At 38.5% G+C, this 21044-nt stretch overlaps 1 protein-coding gene across 1 annotated transcript in view; it reads left to right on the forward strand.

Annotated features, from left to right (window-relative positions):
• LOC104985214 (EGF-like and EMI domain-containing protein 1) overlaps positions 1–21044 on the forward strand; it is a 662362-nt gene that overhangs the window by 438244 nt on the left and 203074 nt on the right. The window contains exon 5 of the mRNA XM_010835278.1: positions 9236–9358. Within this exon, the coding sequence (XP_010833580.1) occupies positions 9236–9358 (123 nt within the window). The remainder of the gene's footprint in view (positions 1–9235; positions 9359–21044) is intronic.

Genomic DNA, 21044 nt, shown 5'->3' on the forward strand with positions numbered 1-21044 from the left:
CATCTAATTGGAGAGGTTTAGTTGTTGCCCAATGGGTGGTATGAAAGTTTGGTGAGGTGCTGCTGGCCAGGGATGGTGGGCAGAAACTTGCCCACTGGGGTGGCAGTGAGATTCAATGGAAAGCTGATGGAGCACTGTTGAGACTTGCTGAAGGGTATGGACCACTGGAAAAATAGCTGCTTGCTGATAGGTAAGCTTCCCAATGAGAGGGAAGTAGCCTGCTGACAGCTGCAGTGTACATGCCTTTGAAACAGTAAACATTGGAGTCAAACTAATGTCTCTTCCTCTTACAGCATTCCTACAGTACCCTTCACTAAGGCTTATCATAGTACAACCTGGTAAAGTAAAAATATTTACAAGATCCAGCTTCAATATTATAAAGCAAGTCAAAAAAGAGTGGATTTGTAAAAATGAGCAAATTGTTGATGAAATGAAAAATTTCACCCAAGAAATAGAATTTACAAAATAATCAACTATATATTTTAGAAATGAAAAATATAATAACTTTAACAGAAAATGCAGTAGATGGAACTAAAGGTATATTATGAACAGTTGTTTACAGAATTAATGACTAAATGACAGGTCAGTAGACCATATCTGCTGCTGCTGCTGCTGCTAAGTCGAATCAGTCATGTCCGACTCTGTGCGACCCCAGAGACGGCAGCCCACCAGGATTCCTCGTCCCTGGGATTCTCCAGGCAAGAACACTGGAGTGGATTGACATTTCCTTCTCCAATGCATGAAAGTGAAAAGTGAAAGTGAAGTCGCTCAATCGGGTCTGACTCTAGCGACCCCATGGACCGCAGCTACCAGGCTCCTCCGTCCACGGGATTTTCTAGGCAAGAGTACTGGAGTGGGGTGCCATTGCCTTCTCCGAGACCATATCTAGATGGAAGCAAATAAAGAAAAAAAAAACAGTAGAACAAAACACAAAATATCATAAGAAAAGTGACATAGAGGGAGGGTATGGAGAGGGAGGAGGGAGGAGGGTTCAGGATGGGGAACACAGGTATACCTGTGGCGGATTCATTTCGATATTTGGCGAAACTAATACAGTATTGTAAAGTTTAAAAATAAAATAAAATTTAAAAAAAATCAAAAGTCTCACAAATAAGTGTTATGCAGTGCTAAAAAGAAGAGAGATAAAATGGGCAAAATTGTGAGAACAATTTCTGTAAAACTTAAGGACATCAAACCATAGAATTATGATGTACCTTAAATTCCAAGGAGGAAAGTTATAAAATAAAAGAACCACCACACATTAAAGCATATCATAGTAAAACATCAGAAACAGAACAAAAAGAAAATCTTAAAAGTAGGCAGAGAAAAACAGTCACATTACATGCAAAAGGAAATTTAAATGATAATGAAATGTCACTTTCAAAATGCTTAAAGACAATGGCTGTCAATCTATGATTCTATTCCACCGAAGATATTTTTCAAAAATTATAGTGTGATAAATGGGAGGAATAGGCAAATCTGTACAGAAGAGTTTCAAATAACTTACATATATACCTCACCCTGAAGGAGGACCGCAGAAGGATATCTGCACTCCTTAAATGTCGGCTGTGCTTAATGACCTCATTCCAACGAATACTGGTGCAGAAAGGAAGAAGAGAGCAAACTTACAGTGGAGAAATCTGACGGACACTGTCAGCCTGGGTATCACGGCTGACATCAACAGGGCTAAGTCAGGTGCTGCTAGAGGGTACTCTTGATACGATCATGAAAATGGCACTTCACCGCTGTGGTCTTCCTCCTCAAAACACACCATCCCAGTCAAACATGTTTAAGATAAATATCATAAAAATCCAAATTGAGAGACATTCTGTAAGCTACCTGGCAGTACTGCTCAGAACTGTCAAGGTCATCAAAGGCAAGGAAAAGCCAAGAAACTGTTAAAGCCAACAAGAACCTAAGGGAACATGACAATTACATGTAACATGTTACCCTGGAAGGGATCCTGGGACTGAAAAAGGAAGTTAGGTTAAAAACTAAGAAAGACTAAATGAAATATGGATTTTATTTAATAATGTACCAATATTGGCTCATTAATTAAAACAAGTGTACCATCCTAATGTAGATATGTATACTAATGGAATATGAAATAAATGGGGTATATGGGAACTCTCTATCTTTGCAATTTTTTTGTAAATCTGAAAATGTTATAAATTTTTTAAGTTTATTTAAAAATTAAGTGAAAAAATGTCATTTCCTAACAAAATCTGGAAAAATAGCATTGCCAGCAAATCCGTAGGAAGAGAAACACTAAAAGCAGTTTTCAGACAGTGGGAAAATTATTCCAAAAAGAAGCATATAGGTAAAAGAAGCAATGATAAATATCAGAAAAGGCAAATACGTGGATAAAGCTAAATTACTATTGACTATGTAAAATAGAAACAATAAATCCTTATGCCTTCTAAATATCTGAAATTCAAAAACATAATAAAAATAATATAAAAAGCAGGAAAAGCATAAAGATGTTAAAGTTCCTAGGATTGTCAGGGAAGTGATTAAAATACTAATGTATATTAGACTTTAATAATAGATATTGTAATATCTACAGTAACCACTAAAAGGATAATAAAGTAATATTTAACTGACAACCTAATAAAGAGTACATATAAAACACTAAAAATAATAAGTTTAAAAGGATATAGAGAGTAAAAGTAATGTAAAATATATGGAAATTTAGAAAAATAAGAAAATAAATGGTAAATTTAATCCAAATATGTGAGTAATTACATTAAAAGTCAATGGTATAGTACTATAGTTTAAAGATATTAGTTATATTAAAATAACACATACAAAGATACATGAATATAATTTCTCAATTTAGCAAATACACAAAAATTTAAAAGTAAAATTTAGAAAATAAAATGTTTTTCGACAAGGCCAAGTATCTGGGACCTTTTGGTGTGAATCAGTTTTCTTATGGACAAGATGTCTAATGGAGTTTTTGTACAAGACCAAATATCAAGAATTTTTTGGCATGGACAAAGTGTCTTAGGCATGTCTTAGACAGGACCATATTTTCTAATACCTATATTTTAATTAAAAAAATGTAGCTGGAGCTAAAGAGGAACATTTTACAATAGCAAAGGTTTAATCTGTTGGAAGATGTGGAAATTCTAAACTTGTTTGCCACTCATAATAGGGCTTCAAAATAAGTAAACCAAAAATTGCCATTATAAAACACAAATGTGAAATCAGAGAGAATTTACTATGCCTCTCACTAACTGATATATTGACAAACATTAAAAGTTCATAAGGATACAAAGATATGAGAAGCGTGATGAATAAACTTGACCTCATTATACATTTTTCCTAAATGTGTAAGTGTCATACATATTTGAAATATCTGAATCTGCCTGCAATGTGGGAGACCTGGGTTCGATCCCTGGTTTGGGAAGACCCTCTGGAGAAGGGAATGGCAACCCACTCTAGTATTATTGCCTGGAAAATTCCATAAACAGAGGAGCCCAGTGAGGTATAGTCTATGGGGTCACAAAGAGTCAGACACGACTGAGCAGCTAACATACACACATAATCATATATTCATATATACGTACAGAAAACATAGCACCTGGCAACTGTAAGTATATCAAGTAAATTATATACTTGATATAAATATTTAAAAATATAAATATAATTATATTTCAAGTAAATATAGATTTTTTTAAACCAAAATTGACCATATGCTGGAATATAAATCAAGACTTAACAAATCTTGAAGAACTGAAGTCATGAAGAACATATTCTCTATACACAGGAGAATTAATCTATCATTTCATAATAACAAGATGATTCGAAGTTCCTCAAATGTTTGAAAATCCCCCAAATATACCTAAAATGACCCAAACAAAAAAATGTTGATTTAGATTAGGAAGTATTTTGAGTTGAGTGATAATTAAGTCATAACACAGCAAAGCCTGTGGGATGCAGATAATCCTTATTTTTAGGAAAATGTATAGGCTTAAACGAACATATCAGGGTGATACACTCTCTCCAAGAAGACTACCATCAATTTCTTGCTTCACTGGACACACCTACAAAGCCCATATTGTGAGAAGAAATTCTTCCATCTCCTAGAATCTCAGCTCACCTGTGCCTGCATTATCCAATAGATGTATAAGAAGGGACGCTATGTGACTTTCAAAGCTAGGTCATTAGAATCCTTACAGCCTCTGTTGGATCTCTTAGAATTGTCTCTCTGGGTAATGATAACCACCATGTATTGGTAAAATGTCTTTATCCTGAGACCACCAGGCAATGAGAAATTCAAAGTTAGGCATATGGAAATAAAGAGAGATGCCCGAGCACTCTCATATGTTCCAATTGTGTGCATGCTCAGTTGCTTCAGATGTGTCCAGCTCTTTGCGATTCTGTGGACTGTAGCCTGCCGGGCTCCTCTGTCCATGGGATTCTCCAGGAAAGAGTACTGAAATGGGTTGCCATGCTCTCCTCCAAGGGATCCTCCCAACCCAGGGATCAAACCAGCATCTTCTGCATTGCAGGGAGTTCTTTACCACTAGAGCCACTGGGAAGCCCATGTTCCTCTCAGCCCAAATCCCAATATCTGAATGAATAAACCTGTGTGCAAATCTAACCCAAGCTGTCACCTGACTGCTAGCATATGTGAAAACCCAAATAAGAACCACCCAGGTGACTCTCCAATCCCCAGAAATGTGAAAGATAATAGTAAATTGCCTCTACAAGTCACTTAGTTTAAAGATGGTTTGTTTTATACTTATAGGTAATCAGAAATATTTTTAAAGAAGAAAAGCCAAAACTCAGTTAACTAAATTTCAAAATCAAGAACTTAGAAGCAGAGCACTGAAAGAAATCAATACAGCCAAAAGTTTGTCCTTGGAAAATATGAAGATATTGGGTTGGCCAAATTATTCATTCAGGGTTTTCCAACTAGATAAATAGACAAAAATCTGATGGAGATGAAAAGAGAAGATGCACATTATTTATTTCAAGAACGGGAAAAGAACCTTCCTACAAATTGAACGGGCATTAAAAAGATGGTATGAGAATGTTATGAATAAATTAACAGTAATAAATTTGAATATTTATATGAAATGGACAAATTCCTTCAAACATAATTTGTCTAACATGTTTAAATGAAAATATGAATATTCTTATTCTTATTTATTTTAAAAGTGGAATCAATAATTAAAAGTCAATGCACACATACACACATACACAAACACAATCCCAGGCCCAGACAGTATTATAACTGAATTCTTCCAAACATGTAAGTAAGAAGAAACCTTAAACAAAATTTTTTAAGATAATAGAAAAAAGTGGAAAAATGGTCTCTTTGTGATACAAATACTTAAGAACTAAAATAGACAGGAACTTTCCTAATCTGATAAAAGTAATCTATTAAAAAAAAAAAAAACAACACCCTACAGTACACAGTATTCCTTACAGTGAAATGTTAAAATGTATCTTTATAATTTCAGAAGCCATACAAGGATAAATACTGCTACAATTTCTCTAGCATTCTATGTGATCCACTAGTTAACAAACCAGTGTTTTAAGAATTGATTGAACAAATGGACAAAATATTTGAATAAGCACTTAAACAAGATTTTATCCAAATGGCCAATAACATGAAAAAGGTACTTAACCTAATTAATCACCTGGAAAATGCAAATTAAAATCACAATGTGATGCTACTGTATACTCTCCAGAAGAGCTAAAATGAAAAACAAAACAAAATAGAATATCCCAAGCACTACAAAGGACGAGTGGCATCTGGTCTCTAACACACCACTGATGGGAGTGTAAATTAGAATCGCCTCTTTAGAAGACTATTTGGCTGTACTACTAAAGCAGAATCTAACATAGCTTTTGACCCAGCAATTCCAATCCTAGATATATTACCCAACAGAAATGTATATGTAGGTCTATCAAAGGCATGTGTGAGGATGTTCATCGAGACACTCTTTACAATAACCAAAAATAAGAAAATAGGTAAATTCCCATTAACTATGAAATGAGTAAATAAAAAATATGGTATATTCATATATGTGAATGATATACAGGAATAAAAATGAACAGACTACAGGTACAGTTTCATAATCTCAAACAGAATACTGGACAAAAGAAGACAGACACAAAAATATGCAGAGTATGATCAGTTATGTAGAACTCAGAAAGACAAAACTAACCTATAGTGTTAAAGATTTGGATGGTTGTTACCTTCGGCTAGGCAGAACACTCCGGATGTTAGCAATGGTCTGTTTCTTGGGGTTGCATTGCTATATTTTATGTTTGAAAACTTATCAAACTGTTGCAGAAAGGGGGACCCCTTCCAGGGCCAGAAAGTGGTCTCTTGTCTTACACTCAGAAATGAATTGTCTGAGGAGACACATGTGCTGACAAAGCAAGAGATTTTATTGGGAAAGGGCACCGGGGTGGAGAGCAGTAGGGTAAGGGAACCCAGGAGAACTGCTCTGCCACGTGGCTTGCAGTTTGGGTTTTATGGTGATGGGATTAGTTTCCCGGTTGTCTTTAGCCAATCATTCTGACTCAGAGTCCTTCCTGGTGGTACAAACATCACTCAGCCAAGATGGATACCAGCAAGAAGGATTCTGGGAGGTGGTCGGACACGTGGTGTCTCCTTTTGACCTTTCCTGAACTCTTCCAGTTGGTGGTGGCTTATTAGCTCCATGTTCCTTACCAGGACCTCCTGTTGTAAAACAACTCATGCAAATGGTTAGTAGGGGCCTGGCCAGGGTGGGCGGTTTCAGTCAGTGTGCTTCCCCTAACAAAACTTAAGACATGTTTACTTTTGTATGTGTATGGCACACTTCAGTGAAAATTTACCTGCTGCTGCTGCTGCTAAGTCGCTTCAGTCGTGTCCAACTCTGTGGGATCTCATAGACAGCAGCCCACCGGGCTCCCCTGTCCCTGGGATTCTCCAAGCAAGAACACTGGAGTGGGTTGCCATTTCCTTCTCCGATACATGAAAGTGAAAAGTGAAAATGAAGTCGCTCTTAGCGACCCCATGGACTGCAGCCTACCAGGCTCCTCTGTCCATGGGATTTTCCAGGCAAGAGTACTGGAGTGGGGTGCCATTGCCTTCTCCAAAAATTTACCTAAAAACTAATAAAATTTATTTCTACAGCTGCAGAGCCAGGCCTCAGGCAAAATCAGTTTTATCCAGTTGAGGTGCACCAAACCCCACTCTGCATCATTTTTTTTTTAGTTATCAGTGCTCTGCAGTCTTGATTCTACCATTATGGAGACTCATCTCCCCTTTGGCAATGCTTCTACATTGTCAGCTTCTTCTGCTGCTCCTGACTTAGCTCATTGCCCACCCCCATCTCTCTCTTCTTCACTCTCCCATCTTTACTTGCTACCCCCCCCACTTCCTTTCTGCCCTCTCCACTGTCTCTCTCTTCCAGCCACAATTACCTCATAAAACAAATACCATTGTCAGCAAGTCAGCATACAGAAGTGGCTACTTTGAGCAGAACAGGCCACTCACTATCAAACCTACAGATAATTTGGAATGCTTAGCAACTGGAAGCTGGTTGGATGTACATAAAATCAAGCCCTATCTGTAAGGGTGCTTTCTGAACACAAGTTAAGAAGTGGGCTGTGGACATATCCAGCACATGGACACAACCACATCACACTTCTGTGTAGTCCTCCACCCCAGCTGGATTTGAACCATTGGAAATCATGAAATGACCCTTTTACCTTCCCCTACACTGTCTAGTGCAATGCCAAAGATATAATAGTAGTGTTAGTTGCTCAGTCGTGTCCAACTCTTTGCGACCCCACAGACTAGCCCGCCAGTCTTCTCTGTCCATGGGATTTCCCAGGCAAGAATACTGGAGTGGATTCCCATTCCCTTCTCCAGAGGATCTTCCTGACCCAGGAATCAAACCATGGTCTCCTGCATTGCAGGAGAACTCTTAATCCTTTGAGCTACAGGGAAGACCTAAAGATATAGTGATTCAGTTCAATTCAATTCAGTTCAGTTCAGTTCAGTCACTCAGTCGTGTCTGACTCTTTGCGAGTCACCAACTCTTGTCCGTCACCAACTCCCGGAGCCTACACAAACCCATGTCCATTGAGTCAGTGATGCTATCCAACCATCTCATCCTCTGTCATCCCCTTCTCCTCCTGCTCTCAATCTTTCCCAGCATCAGGGTCTTTTCAAATGTGTCAGCTCTTTGCATCAGGTGGCCAAAGTACTGGAGTTTCAGCTTCATCAGTCCCTCCAATGAACACTCAGGACTGATCTCCTTTATGATGGACTGGTTGGATCTCCTTGCAGTCCAAGGGACTCTCAAGAGTCTTCTCCAACACCACAGTTCAAAAGCATCAATTTTTCGGCGCTCAGCTTTCTTTATAGTCCAACTCTCACATCCATACATGACTACTGGAAAAATGATAGCCTTGACTAGATGGACCTTTGTTGGCAAAGTAATGTCCCTGCTTTTTAACATGCTGTCTAGGTTGGTCATAACTTTCCTTCCAAAGAGTAAGCATCTTTTAATTTCATGGCTGCAATCACCATTTGCAGTGATTTTGGAGCCCCCCAAAATAGAGTCAGCCACTGTTTCCACTGTTTCCCCATCTGTTTCCCATGAAGTGATGAGACCGGATGCCATGATCTTAGCTTTCTGAATGTTGAGCTTTAAGCCAACTTTTTCACTCTCCTCTTTCACTTTCATCAAGAGGCTCTTTAGTTCTGCTTCACTTTCTGCCATAAAGCCGGTGTCATCTGCATATCTGAGGTTATTGATATTTCTCCTGGCAATCTTGATTCCAGCTTGTACTTCAATAATTATTTATCTGAGAAACCTGCAGCCAAACATTTAATGGATGAATAAGTGACCTTGTGTTCTAACTTCCTAGTTCCTCTTCTCAATCTCATCCTGAAATGATGACTTGGATGTGAAATTTCTTGATCTGCACCATAAGCCTCCAAATTCCCTAAACTTAGAAAAGTCCTTAGGATACAGTTCAAAAATATATCAAATACCAAAGATTATGGCCTGTCTTTTTCTTTACACCAAAACTGGAGTGTGTTAGCTAAAACTGGAGTATGTTAATTAAAGTAAGGTATTATAATTTTATCTCATTTCATCTGAGGTCAAATGGTGATGTCATGCTGTGATGGTATACTTTTAGGAGAGCCATTGAAATCTTTTTGTGTGTCTAGCTATAGGAAGCTAATTTCTGTTTATATATTCAATTGCAGATATAAATGAATGTAGCTCTGACAATGGTGGCTGTCAGGACCAATGCTATAATACAATTGGCAGTTATTACTGCAAGTGTCAAGCTGGCCAGAAGCTGGAGGAAGATGACAGAGGATGTAGAGGTAAGAGTTGGGACTGTCTGCTTCCTGATAAGAGAGAACATCTATGTAATGCAAAAGAGGGGGATGTCTTTGATCCAGAGCCAGTTGAAATGCCTGTGCTGAATGTTGTCAAGAGCACAGATCTTCCTCTCATGTCTAGATTACAAAATTGTAACCCTAAGAACACTTCGAGTAGCTTATTATAAGAAACATATGATTATACACTGGTTTGGCTGTGTCATGTTCTGATTATGGAATTTCAATCGTTCATTTAAATCCCTGGGTAAAGTACATATTTGTGAAAGCATTTTGTTTAATTCTAAAGTGAAAGTGGTGCTTATCATAAAATACTCGTGTATTGTTACAATAGAAATAAAGAGATGCAAAAGCAACCACAGGAACAGTATTTTTGATATAGAATTAGCTTTTTCCCCACAAACTTCCATTTTCTGACTCCTTTTAAAATTAATTCCCTCCTTCCTTTATTTATTAATTCATCATTTTGTTCATTTGACAGTCATTGAGTTGCTGCTCTTTATCAGGCGTTATTCCATGCTCTAGGGATATAAAAATTAATGAGAAATAAATTCTGCCCTGAAGGAACTCACTGATTAGAGGCAAAGATTGAAACATAAGCCAAAAACTTTACAGAATAGAGTTTTAAGACATTATTGAATGAGGTTAAGTACATTGAATTCAAAGAGACCTGGATTTTAGTCTCAACTCTGTCACTTACAATTTCTGTAACCTTGGGCATGTTATTTAATCTTGCTAAGACTCTTTCGTTGTCTGTAAAATTTAGGATAATGGTAGCTCCAAAAACCACAAAAGTTGCTGTGGGAATTAAATAAGATAATGCATCTAAAGCACTTAGCATAGTGAGTGGCTGTAGTAGGTATTCAAATGATAACTATGGATTGTAGTCTAATTTATGACCACATTGTTTCCCAGATTGGGAAAGTAATTGGGACCAGAGACCCCTTCCTTGTCTTCTAAAAGAGAAGAGATACCCAAAATATAATAATCTCTTGTACCACGCTTTTTAACTGTCCTTTCTGACTTTTTCCCTATCTATTTTTACCATTTAAATGCTTGAGCATTTAATGTATTCAGCCTTTTTCTTTAAATCACATAGGAATGCATTCATTTGGTTTCCCCATTGACCTTACAAAATCAAACTCAATTTTTCCCCTGACAATGTCAATGCCTAATGGGACGTGTATGAGTAAGTTAATGGGAGAAAACAAGAAACAAACGTCATCCCACTGAAGGTGTCTGGGACTGGGGCTGTGGGTTTGTTGGGACTGCCAAGACAACACAAGTTGTGGATGTGAGTAGGTTGGAGAATTTCTCAGATTCTCAGGAGGCAGTGCAGCTTATTCTCTTCTGGACCATCTCTGGCACATAGCAACAGGATGGGCTGCAAGTAGACAACCATATGTTTGAGGGTGACTACATCTGGAACTTTCTGAGACAAGTTTCATTCCAGGCATGTTCCTCTGTCTGTAAGCGTGTGCATGTGTAAAGGCAAGTCCTACATTCAACCAGGTCCTTTTTCATTCAAGTGAGATCATCTTTATTTCTGATGAGACTGAAATGATGTTTTCAGTATGGATTCAATATCAGAGAACCAGAGGGATCACCACCTCATGGTGCCCAAATGATAGGTAGGCTAATGCCCACTGAAGTTAGCATGATCTGCCTGATGAGAATATAATTTTCACAACCCTCTCCACTGCCTAACAAGCAGTGAACTCTTTGTTTCTTTTTGGCTGAGTATTATTATTATCAACATAATCATTATTATGATACATTTGAAATGCCAGTAGAGCAATTAGCTGTGTTACGTTTGACAATTATTGTTGTTATTTTTATAGCAACTATTAGTCTGGTAAGGCATGTTAAGCTTTATATCCACTGATTTATTTATATGCAATTATCTCATATTTTAATTGAAATTAGTCACTCTTCATATAAATAACATATTTAGAGAAGTGATTTCCGTACTTTCATATAACTGATGTTCATTTCTGCACAATATATGAGTAACTTGGGTTATTTGTGAGAATTAAGAGTTTGACACTGAATTAACACTGACTTCCTATTTACTGAGATGTATAACTGGGATTGATGGAGTGGGATGGAGCAACTTACCAATAAAGAACTACCTCTCTCAGTCCCCTACTTCTAGCATCTTTTCTTATTCATTTCTTTGAATGACCATTTGATAGATATAATGATGTTAATGATTCATTTTGGTGGATTGTTGAACATGCAATGATCTCAGATCATAATTTAATAAAAATAATAGAGGTTGTTTTGAAATTAAATGTATTCTAAAGCCATTACAAATGGGCATTTCAGTTCATGTGAGGGCACTAGTGAGTCATTCATATGTATTTACTTGATGCTAACAGTAAAGGTTGGTTGGTTTCAAAGGCTATTGTGTTGAATGCTGAAGATATAGAATTAAACAATCATTTAAAGAGACTTTTTCTTTGCATTTATATAAATTGTATTTAACTACTTGAATTTCTTTTTAAAATACAGATCAGAATTTTAGCAGACATTTATTGTAGCAGTAAAATACATCTAGAAGCTACCCTTTCAATGGAATTGAAGCATTTATAAATGGCTAATCTTATTCCTTAACCTTTTCTCTGCTACTGCTGTTCAGTCACTACAGTCGTGTCTGACTCTGTGCGACCCCATAGACGGAAGCCCACCAGGCTCCCCCATCCCTGGGATTCTCCAGGCAAGAACACTGAAGTAGGTTGCCATTTCCTTCTCCAATGCAGGAAAGAGAAAAGTGAAAGGGAAGTCGTTCAGTCATGTCCGACTCTTAGTGACCCCACGGAATGCAGCCTACCAGTCTCTTCCATCCATGGGATTTTCCAGACAAGAGTACTGGAGTGGGGTGGCATTGCCTTCTCCGACCTTTTCTCTAAAGAGCCATAAACTTGTGGGAAAGGCTTCTGATTAGCTCAGGTACATGAGTATTCCCTTATTTCAAGCATAGCAATGAACCTAAAACACAGTTTCTAACTCACTCTGCAGAGAGATTATTATAATGTGTAACTTAAATGTACAAATAACTGCATGCCACTGAACACAGAATATATATATATAATTTTTATATATATGAAGGACATAAATTTTTCTGCTTTAATTTGTTAATATCGGGTAAAATATTTAAGGCTTTTCAAAAATGCGACCATCTTTGCATTTCAGGAAAAAAATAGAACTGGATTTTGTCACTTTGCTATTAAATCCAATTTGCTATAATTTTATCATATTTGCATCTATAATCATGAGTTAAATAGGCCAGTAGTTTGTGTTTCTCATTTGCTTTTTATGGCAGTGGTTCTCAAATGGAGGAATTTTGTCCCCAGAGACATTTGGCAATGTCTGGAGATGTTGATTTTCACAACTGAGGGGAGGGAGTACTGTTGGCGTCTATTGGGCTGAGGCCAGGATACTGCTAAATGTCTTCTTCTGTTACTCTGATTGTACCTATGCTGGACCTTATTCTATCTCACATGCTGCTTTCATATGTTCTATTTTCTTTTCTCTCTTTACTACATATGCTCAGTCTTATTGAGTTTCAAATATCAACAATTTAACTTTATATCTTTAGAAGTCTCATTTTCCTCAAATCAGTAAGTTCCTTTATGTTGTATGTTCAGTTTTTATACTTGTATCCTTTTCTTTTGATATTTTGCACATAGCTATTCTATATTCTGTGTCTGATGCCAACTTCTGTGGTCCTTGTGTGGGAGTCTAAACCTATTGCTTCTTATTTCCAGGCTACAAGTTAGATTCTCTTTTCTTTCATGTTGCATATGCTTCTCATATAAAACTTCTCCCAGAGCACTGCATTTGTTTAAACATTTAGACTATCTAGAATTACTTACAAGATCGGGACTATCTCCTAGGTAAGAGCCATGTCTTATCACTTTTTCATAACCACATCACAGGTGTCTAGTGCCTAGCAGAATTCCATAAATGCTTACTGAATGAATAAATAGATGAAAGAGTACATGTCCAACCAGTCAGAAATGCATACAGACATAGTCAGTACACCTCTTCATTTCCTTATGTACAACTTTTAATCAGGCTGGGTTTGTCATTTAGAGTCTGACTAGTTAAACCATTTGGTTATTAGTAGGTCTGCGGAGAAGGCAATGGCACCCCACTCCAGTACTCTTGCCTGGAAAATCCCATGGACGGAGGAGCCTGGTAGGCTGCAGTCCATGGGGTCGCTAAGAGTCAGACACGACTGAGAGACTTCACTTTCACTTTTCACTTTCATGCATTGGAGAAGGAAATGGCAACCCACTCCAGTGTTCTTGCCTGGAGAATCCCAGGGACGGGGGAGCCTGGTGGGCTTCTGTCTATGGGGTCCCACAGAGTCAGACACAACTGAAACTACTTAGCAGCAGCAGCAGCAGCAGGTCTGTGTAAATATTTGCTGATAACAGATCTGTTTCATTTGAAAGGGCAAATCACATTTTTACTTTTAGAGGGCAAATCAAAATCTTAGTTTGAAAATTCTGACATTTCTCCATGTGCAATATCTAAATTATTGGCATGGCAACATAACTAGTGTGACTGAGCATGGTAGTACCATGGAGTCAAGGGCTTTTTCTAAATTAATGGTAATTAACATTGCTATACATTATAATCAGTGAACCGACAAAGATAATAAATACGGAGTGGACTGTTGGGATATAGTTTTCCATTTGGAAGAAATAAATGAACCTAAAGGTATATTGTTTAATGAATTGACAGTCAAAATATTTTAAAGTAATTTGGTAGTATTTTAGCCAACTTTTTTTCTGAAACACATTAGAAATAATGTGAATAAACAATGTATCTCAGCAAACTGTTGTTATACATGGAACTACAGAATTTTTTACTAAAACAAAAGTTTTTATAGGTGGAATCCCAAGGAAATTAAATGATTTGAACAGTCTCAAAATGCTAATTGATAGATGAAGTGATATTGGAAACCAAGCTTTCGTATTTCCCCTCTGTGAGATTGATAGGCAGTATGAACTGCATACAGAGCAGATTAATCAGAACCATGGAGTCTAATTGCTACAGAGGCCCAGAAACCCTCAACTCATAGAGACTACAATCTACAGAGGAGAGAAATTAAAGCCTGAAGAAACTGATTGATTTCTTCCAATTCCCAGATGGTTTACTTATAGAGCTAAGAACAAAATCAAGCTCTCCTTTTTCCAACTGCCATTCTTCCAATTATGGTCAATAAGCATTTATTGGGTAACTAGTAACTGTTCAGCGTTGTGTTGGGGGTAATATGGGGAGGGAGGTGGGAGAAGGGTTCAGGATGGGGAACACATGCACACCCATGATGGATTCATGTCAATGTATGGCAAAACCAATACAATATTGTAAAGTACTTAACCTCCAATTAAAATAAATAAATTAAAAAAAAAAGTAACTGAAAGTGAAGTCGCTCAGTTGTGTCCGACTCTTTATGATCCCACGGACTGTAGCCTACCAGGCTCCTCAGTCCATGGAATTTTCCAGGCAACAGTACTGGAGTGGGTTGCCATTTCCTTCTCCAGGGGATCTTCCCAACCCAGGGATGGAACCCAGGTCTCCTGCACTGCAGGCAGACACTTTACCATCTGAGCCACCAGGGAAGCCCTAAGAGTAACTAAATTAATGCAAAATTTGGTTTCTTTCATCATAGTGTTTCAGTATCATTAAGCATCAAGATATGGCCCCTGCTGACTCAGCAGGTAAAGAATCTGCCTGCAATGCAGGAGACACTGGCAATGCAGCAAATCCAGGTTTGATCCCTGGGTTGGGAAAATCCCCTGGAGAAGGAAATGGTAACTCACTACAATATTCTTGCCTGGAGAGCAGCCTGGTGGGCTATAGTCTAAAGGGTCACAAAAAGTTGGACACGACTAGTGACTAAGGACACATACATGAGTAATTATACTATACGCTCTGAGAACTCACTCAGGTCTGCTCCTTGCCTCCAAGCAGCACCAAATCTAAACGATCTGCTTGTTTATCCTGATATTAGACATCTCCCATCAGGGAGGTTCTGCACATCCTTTTCACAGTTTTGATAAGCCTGTCTATCAAGAAAGCTTTTCTTATGTGTAATCTATATTTCTCCTGCTGAAGTTTAAGCCTAAATTTTATGTTCTTCTTAGCTCAGAAAGACTTAACAAGTCTTTATATTAATTCCTTACACACTTATGGAGCATTTCTGTGCCCTCCTCAACTTACTAAAAACGTTGTAGCAAATACTGGAAGCTGTTGGCACTTCAAAAAATACCACCTATCTATCTTTCCATCCCTGTATGTATCTATCCATCTATCTACATAAATAATACACACATCTTAGTTTTTGAGTTCATAAAACTCCACTTGAAGACATCATTATTAAGGATTTATCTACTTTTCTGTGTTGCTTCTTTTAATAGTCATTTATAAAAGGCCTCTTGAACTTCTGCTGGTATTAGGGAGGATATACAGATACACAGATTGTAAAGAATCTGCCTGCAATGAGGGAGACCTGGGTTCTATCCCTGGGTTGGGAATATCCTCTGGAGGAGGGCATGGCAAGCCACTCCAGTATTCTTGCCTGGAGAATCCCCATGTACAGAGGAGCCTGGTGGGCTACAGTCCATGGGTTTGCAAAGAGTCAGACATGACTGAGCAACTAAGCACAGCACAGCACAAAGATAGTAATACTAGCTCCCAGACCTCCTTAAGCTGACAGTCTGATGGGGTGATGGGGAGCAATATAAAATGAAGAACAATTTGAGAAAATTCCCGTACAGTGTATCCTCATATATTAAAAATTTGTCTGTTTTGAATTTATCAACACATTCATAATATGGAATTCATTATGTTGAAAAAAAACTATGAATCACTTAAAATTCTTGGGATTTATCATATTTGAAACATAAAACTATACAAATATCTTTCTTTTCATCCATTCATCCATCTAACAAATTATGTGTCTGGCCCATACACTGTGGACCATGTTGAACAAAATACTGACTTTGGGTTTGAATATTTAATCTGACATTCACTAACTGTGAGATTTAGGGGAAGTTATTTAATATCCACAGGCTGTCCCTTCTTCATCTATAAAACCAGAATAACAATATTTAATCTGATGTGAACTGGGAGATTAAATGAGATGTTGTAGGCAAAAAACTTGGTGGTGATAAGGCTCCTTTCCCCTATTTCATGACCACAGAAGAGGGATATTCTCAATCCTGAGATCACTCATTCCCTTCTTCCTAGGGAAGGAGTTACTTCACTCTCTGGGGGGTTTGGGGAAAGGAATACAGAATTCAGTCCACCTTCCTGTCTCCTCTTTAGGATCTGCAAAAGGCCTTCAGGAAATGGCCATGTTGGTCTGCTCTGATGCATCTTTAAGTAGGTCAGGACCCCAGATTGGGAAGACATAGGTTTTCCCATTACACTTGTAACCAGTTCTGACCATTTGCCTAATTCTGCATACCTCTTCGGAGAAGGCAATGGCACCCCACTCCAGTACTCTTGCCTGGCAAATCCCATGGACGGAGGAGCCTGGTAGGCTGTGGTCCATGAGGTCGCTAGAGTCGGACATGACTGAGAGACTTCACTTTCACTTTTCACTTTCATGCATTGGAGAAGGAAATAGCAACCCACTCCAGTGTTCTTGCCTGGAGAATCCCAGGGACAGTGGAGCCTGGTGGGCTTCGGTCTATGGTGTTGCACAGAGTCGGACACGACTGAAGCGACTTAGCAGCATACCTCTTTAGGAAACTTCTAAATCCTTTTCTCCAGGTTCCACTTTAACAAAAATCAAGTTGCTATTTTGTCTACCTCCACCTATTTTGGATTAAATCTCAACTAATTCAAAAGTCAAGCAGGGAATACACATTTGTTAACGTATCTTTTTAGATACTAACACCTTGCATCAGCCTAATACATAATATGTGCTCAATTTTTTTTTTCATTTTTCTCTCATTTAAAAAAAATTTCCTCCTATGCTATATGTTGCTGAATATAAAAATATATGTGAGTTGGTTATCTTTCTCTCTCCAAGGAGCTTCCAGCTCAATAAAGGAGATGAGTATAAGATAGTATAAGATAGCAGGAGTAACTATGTGCTGCTGCTGCTGCTGCTGCTAAGTCACTTCAGTCGTGTCCGACACTGTGCGACCCCATAGTCGGCAGCCCACCAGGCTCCCCCGTCCCTGGGATTCCCCAGGCAAGAACACTGGAGTGGGTTGCCATTTCCTTCTCCAATGCATGAAAGTGAAAACTGAAAGTGAAGTCGCTCAGTCATGTCCGACTCTTCTCGACCCCGTGGACTGCAGCCTTCCAGGCTCCTCCATCCATGGGATTTTCCAGGCAAGAGTACCGGAGTGGGTTGCCATTGCCTTCTCCAGTAACTATGTTCAGGCACAAGGAAAATGCTATGGGAATTAACCAGAGAATGAGATAACCCACTGTTGAATCAAAAGGGGCTACAGGAAATAGTGAAACTGAAAGTTGCTCAGTCGTGTCCGACTCTTTGCGACCCCATGGACTTAGTCCATGGGATTCTCCAGGCCAGAATACTGGAGTGGATACCGTTTCCCTTCTCCAGGGGATGTTTCCAACCCAGGGATTGAACCCAGGTCCCCACATTGCAGGCTGATTCTTTACCAGCTGAGTTACAAGGGAAGCCCAAGAATACTGGAGTGGGTAGCCTATCCCTTCTCCAGTGGATCAGGGAACAGGGACAGGCACTAATCATTCAGTCCTGGGACTGAACCACATTCCTTCCACTTCTTTATTTTATTTTATTTTTTTTTAATTTTTTTTAAAATTTTATTTTATTTTTAAACTTTACAATATTGTATTAGTTTTGCCAAATATCAAAATGAATCCGCCACAGGTATACCTGCGTTCCCCATCCTGAACCCACCTCCCTCCTCCCTCCCCTACCCTCCCTCTGGGTCGTCCCAGTGCACCAGCCCCAAGCATCCAGTACCGTGCATCGAAACTGGACTGGCGACTCGTTTCATACATGATATTATACATGTTTCAATGCTATTCTCCCAAATCTCCCCACCCTCTCCCACAGAGTCCATAAGACTGATCTATACATCGGTGTCTCTTTTGCTGTCTCATACACAGGGTTATTGTTACCATCTTTCTAAATTCCATATATATGTGTTAGTATACTGTATTGGTGTTTTTCTTTCTGGCTTACTTCACTCTGTATAATAGGCTCCAGTTTTATCCATCTCATTAGAACTGATTCAAATGTATTCTTTTTAATGGCTGAGTAATACTCCATTGTGTATATGTACCACAGCTTTCTTATCCATTCATCTGTTGATGGGCATCTAGGTTGCTTCCATGTCCTGGCTATTATAAACAGTGCTGCGATGAACATTGGGGTACACGTGTCTCTTTCCCTTCTGGTTTCCTCAGTGTGTATGCCCAGCAGTGGGATTGCTGGATCATAAGGCAGTTCTATTTCCAGTTTTTTAAGGAATCTCCACACTGTTCTCCATAGTGGCTGTACTAGTTTGCATTCCCACCAACAGTGTAAGAGAGTTCCCTTTTCTCCACACCCTCTCCAGCATTTATTGCTTGTAGACTTTTGGATTGCAGCCATTCTGACTGGCGTGAAATGGTACCTCATAGTGGTTTTGATTTGCATTTCTCTGATAATGAGTGATGTTGAGCATCTTTTCATGTGTTTGTTAGCCATCTGTATGTCTTCTTTGGAGAAATGTCTATTTAGTTCTTTGGCCCATTTTTTGATTGGGTCATTTATTTTTCTGAAGTTGAGCTGTAGGAGTTGCTTGTATATTTTTGAGATTAGTTGTTTGTCTGTTGCTTCATTTGCTATTATTTTCTCCCATTCTGAAGGCTGCCTTTTCACCTTGCTAATAGTTTCCTTTGTTGTGCAGAAGCTTTTAAGGTTAATTAGGTCCCATTTGTTTATTTTTGCTTTTGTTTCCAATATTCTGGGAGGTGGGTCATAGAGGATCCTGCTGTGATGTATGTCGGAGAGTGTTTTGCCTATGTTCTCCTCTAGGAGTTTTATAGTTGCTGGTCTTACATTGAGATCTTTAATCCATTTTGAGTTTATTTTTGTGTATGGTGTTAGAAAGTGGTCTAGTTTCATTCTTTTACAAGTGGTTGACCAGTTTTCCCAGCACCACTTGTTAAAGAGATTGTCTTTAATCCATTGTATATTCTTGCCTCCTTTGTCAAAGATAAGGTGTCCATATGTGCGTGGATTTATCTCTGGGCTTTCTATTTTGTTCCATTGATCAATATTTCTGTCTTTGTGCCAGTACCATACTGTCTTGATAACTGATTCTTTACCAGCTGAGTTACAAGGGAAGCCCGAGAATACTGGAGTGGGTAGCCTATCCCTTCTCCAGTGGATCAGGGAACAGGGACAGGCACTAATCATTCAGTCCTGGGACTGAACCACATTCCTTCCACTTCTTTAATTTCCTTAAAAAAAATTCCTATCAAAGTACTACTTCATACTACTTGTCCTGCTGTCTCTCTTCCTTCTTGGTTGACACTGGAAGGCATCTGAGATTTGAACAGCAAAACTGCCACTACCACACCACAATCATTCTTTGTAGAAGCTCTGGATGTTTTCTTAAGTATCTGTGTCTCTTCATCTAGAGAGAAAGCACATATAATTCAAATCTGAAACTCTGCTATGAAAATGGAAATCCACTTTATCTCTTTTGAAGTTAATCTTTTAACTAAAACCCATCATTTCTCCCCTAGTAATTCAGAGTAATCATTTCAACACCTCAGCTTTCAGCTAATACATATTACAGTCAAAAGTGTATTTGGAAGTGAAACAAACTGGAAGAAACCGTAACTGATATAGATTCTCCAAGATGAGCTGGCCCACTACCCAAATTTCATTAGAGGCACAGATCCATGGCATAGTTCCTATAGGTGGGGCTTCCCTGGTGGCTCAGATGGTAAAGAGTCTGCCTGCAATGCGGGAGACCTGGGTTTGATCCCCGGGTCAGGAAGATCCCCTAGAGAAGGAAATGGCAACCCACTCCAATATTCCTGCCTGGAAAATTACATGCATGGAAGAGCCTGGTGAGCTACAGTCCATGGTGTCACAAAGAGTCGGACACGATTGAACAACTAACATTTTCTTTCCTATAGGTGATGCCAAAGGAGGGACACTGGAAAAAAAGAAGTCCCCAAAGTATAAGGCAGATAAGCAAGACATTGCTTACAGGAGCTTCTTGTTGGTAATATGCCAGGACAAAAATCCTAAGGCAAACCTATTGCCTCAATAGCTCCTGTCACTTGCAAAAATGATGAAACAGAACAGCCCATCAGGACAAATGTCTGTATGGGAGTGTCTGGGAATGGTTGGCAGCAAAGGACCTTCCTTCCCAAGTTTGGCTCATGTTCCTTAAATTTTACTGTTTATCAGGAAGCATAATATAAATTTATCATTCTTAAGAATAAAAGCTTTTAGTTTCATTCACAATTATTTTGAGTTTCTCTATTTGATCCTCTAAAAAATAAGCTGATCTTTCTGAAAAAATATAGTTAATATTTTTCCTTTTTTTCTAAGAAAAAATCCCCAACTGAAGCACCCTGCCTGAATTCAGATTTTTGTTTTCTCTCTCTCTCTCTCTCTCTCTCTCTGTATATATACATA

Source organism: Bison bison, unplaced genomic scaffold (genome assembly GCF_000754665.1).
Source record: "Bison bison bison isolate TAMUID 2011002044 unplaced genomic scaffold, Bison_UMD1.0 scf7180017864040, whole genome shotgun sequence".
NCBI classification, from domain to species: domain Eukaryota; kingdom Metazoa; phylum Chordata; class Mammalia; order Artiodactyla; family Bovidae; genus Bison; species Bison bison.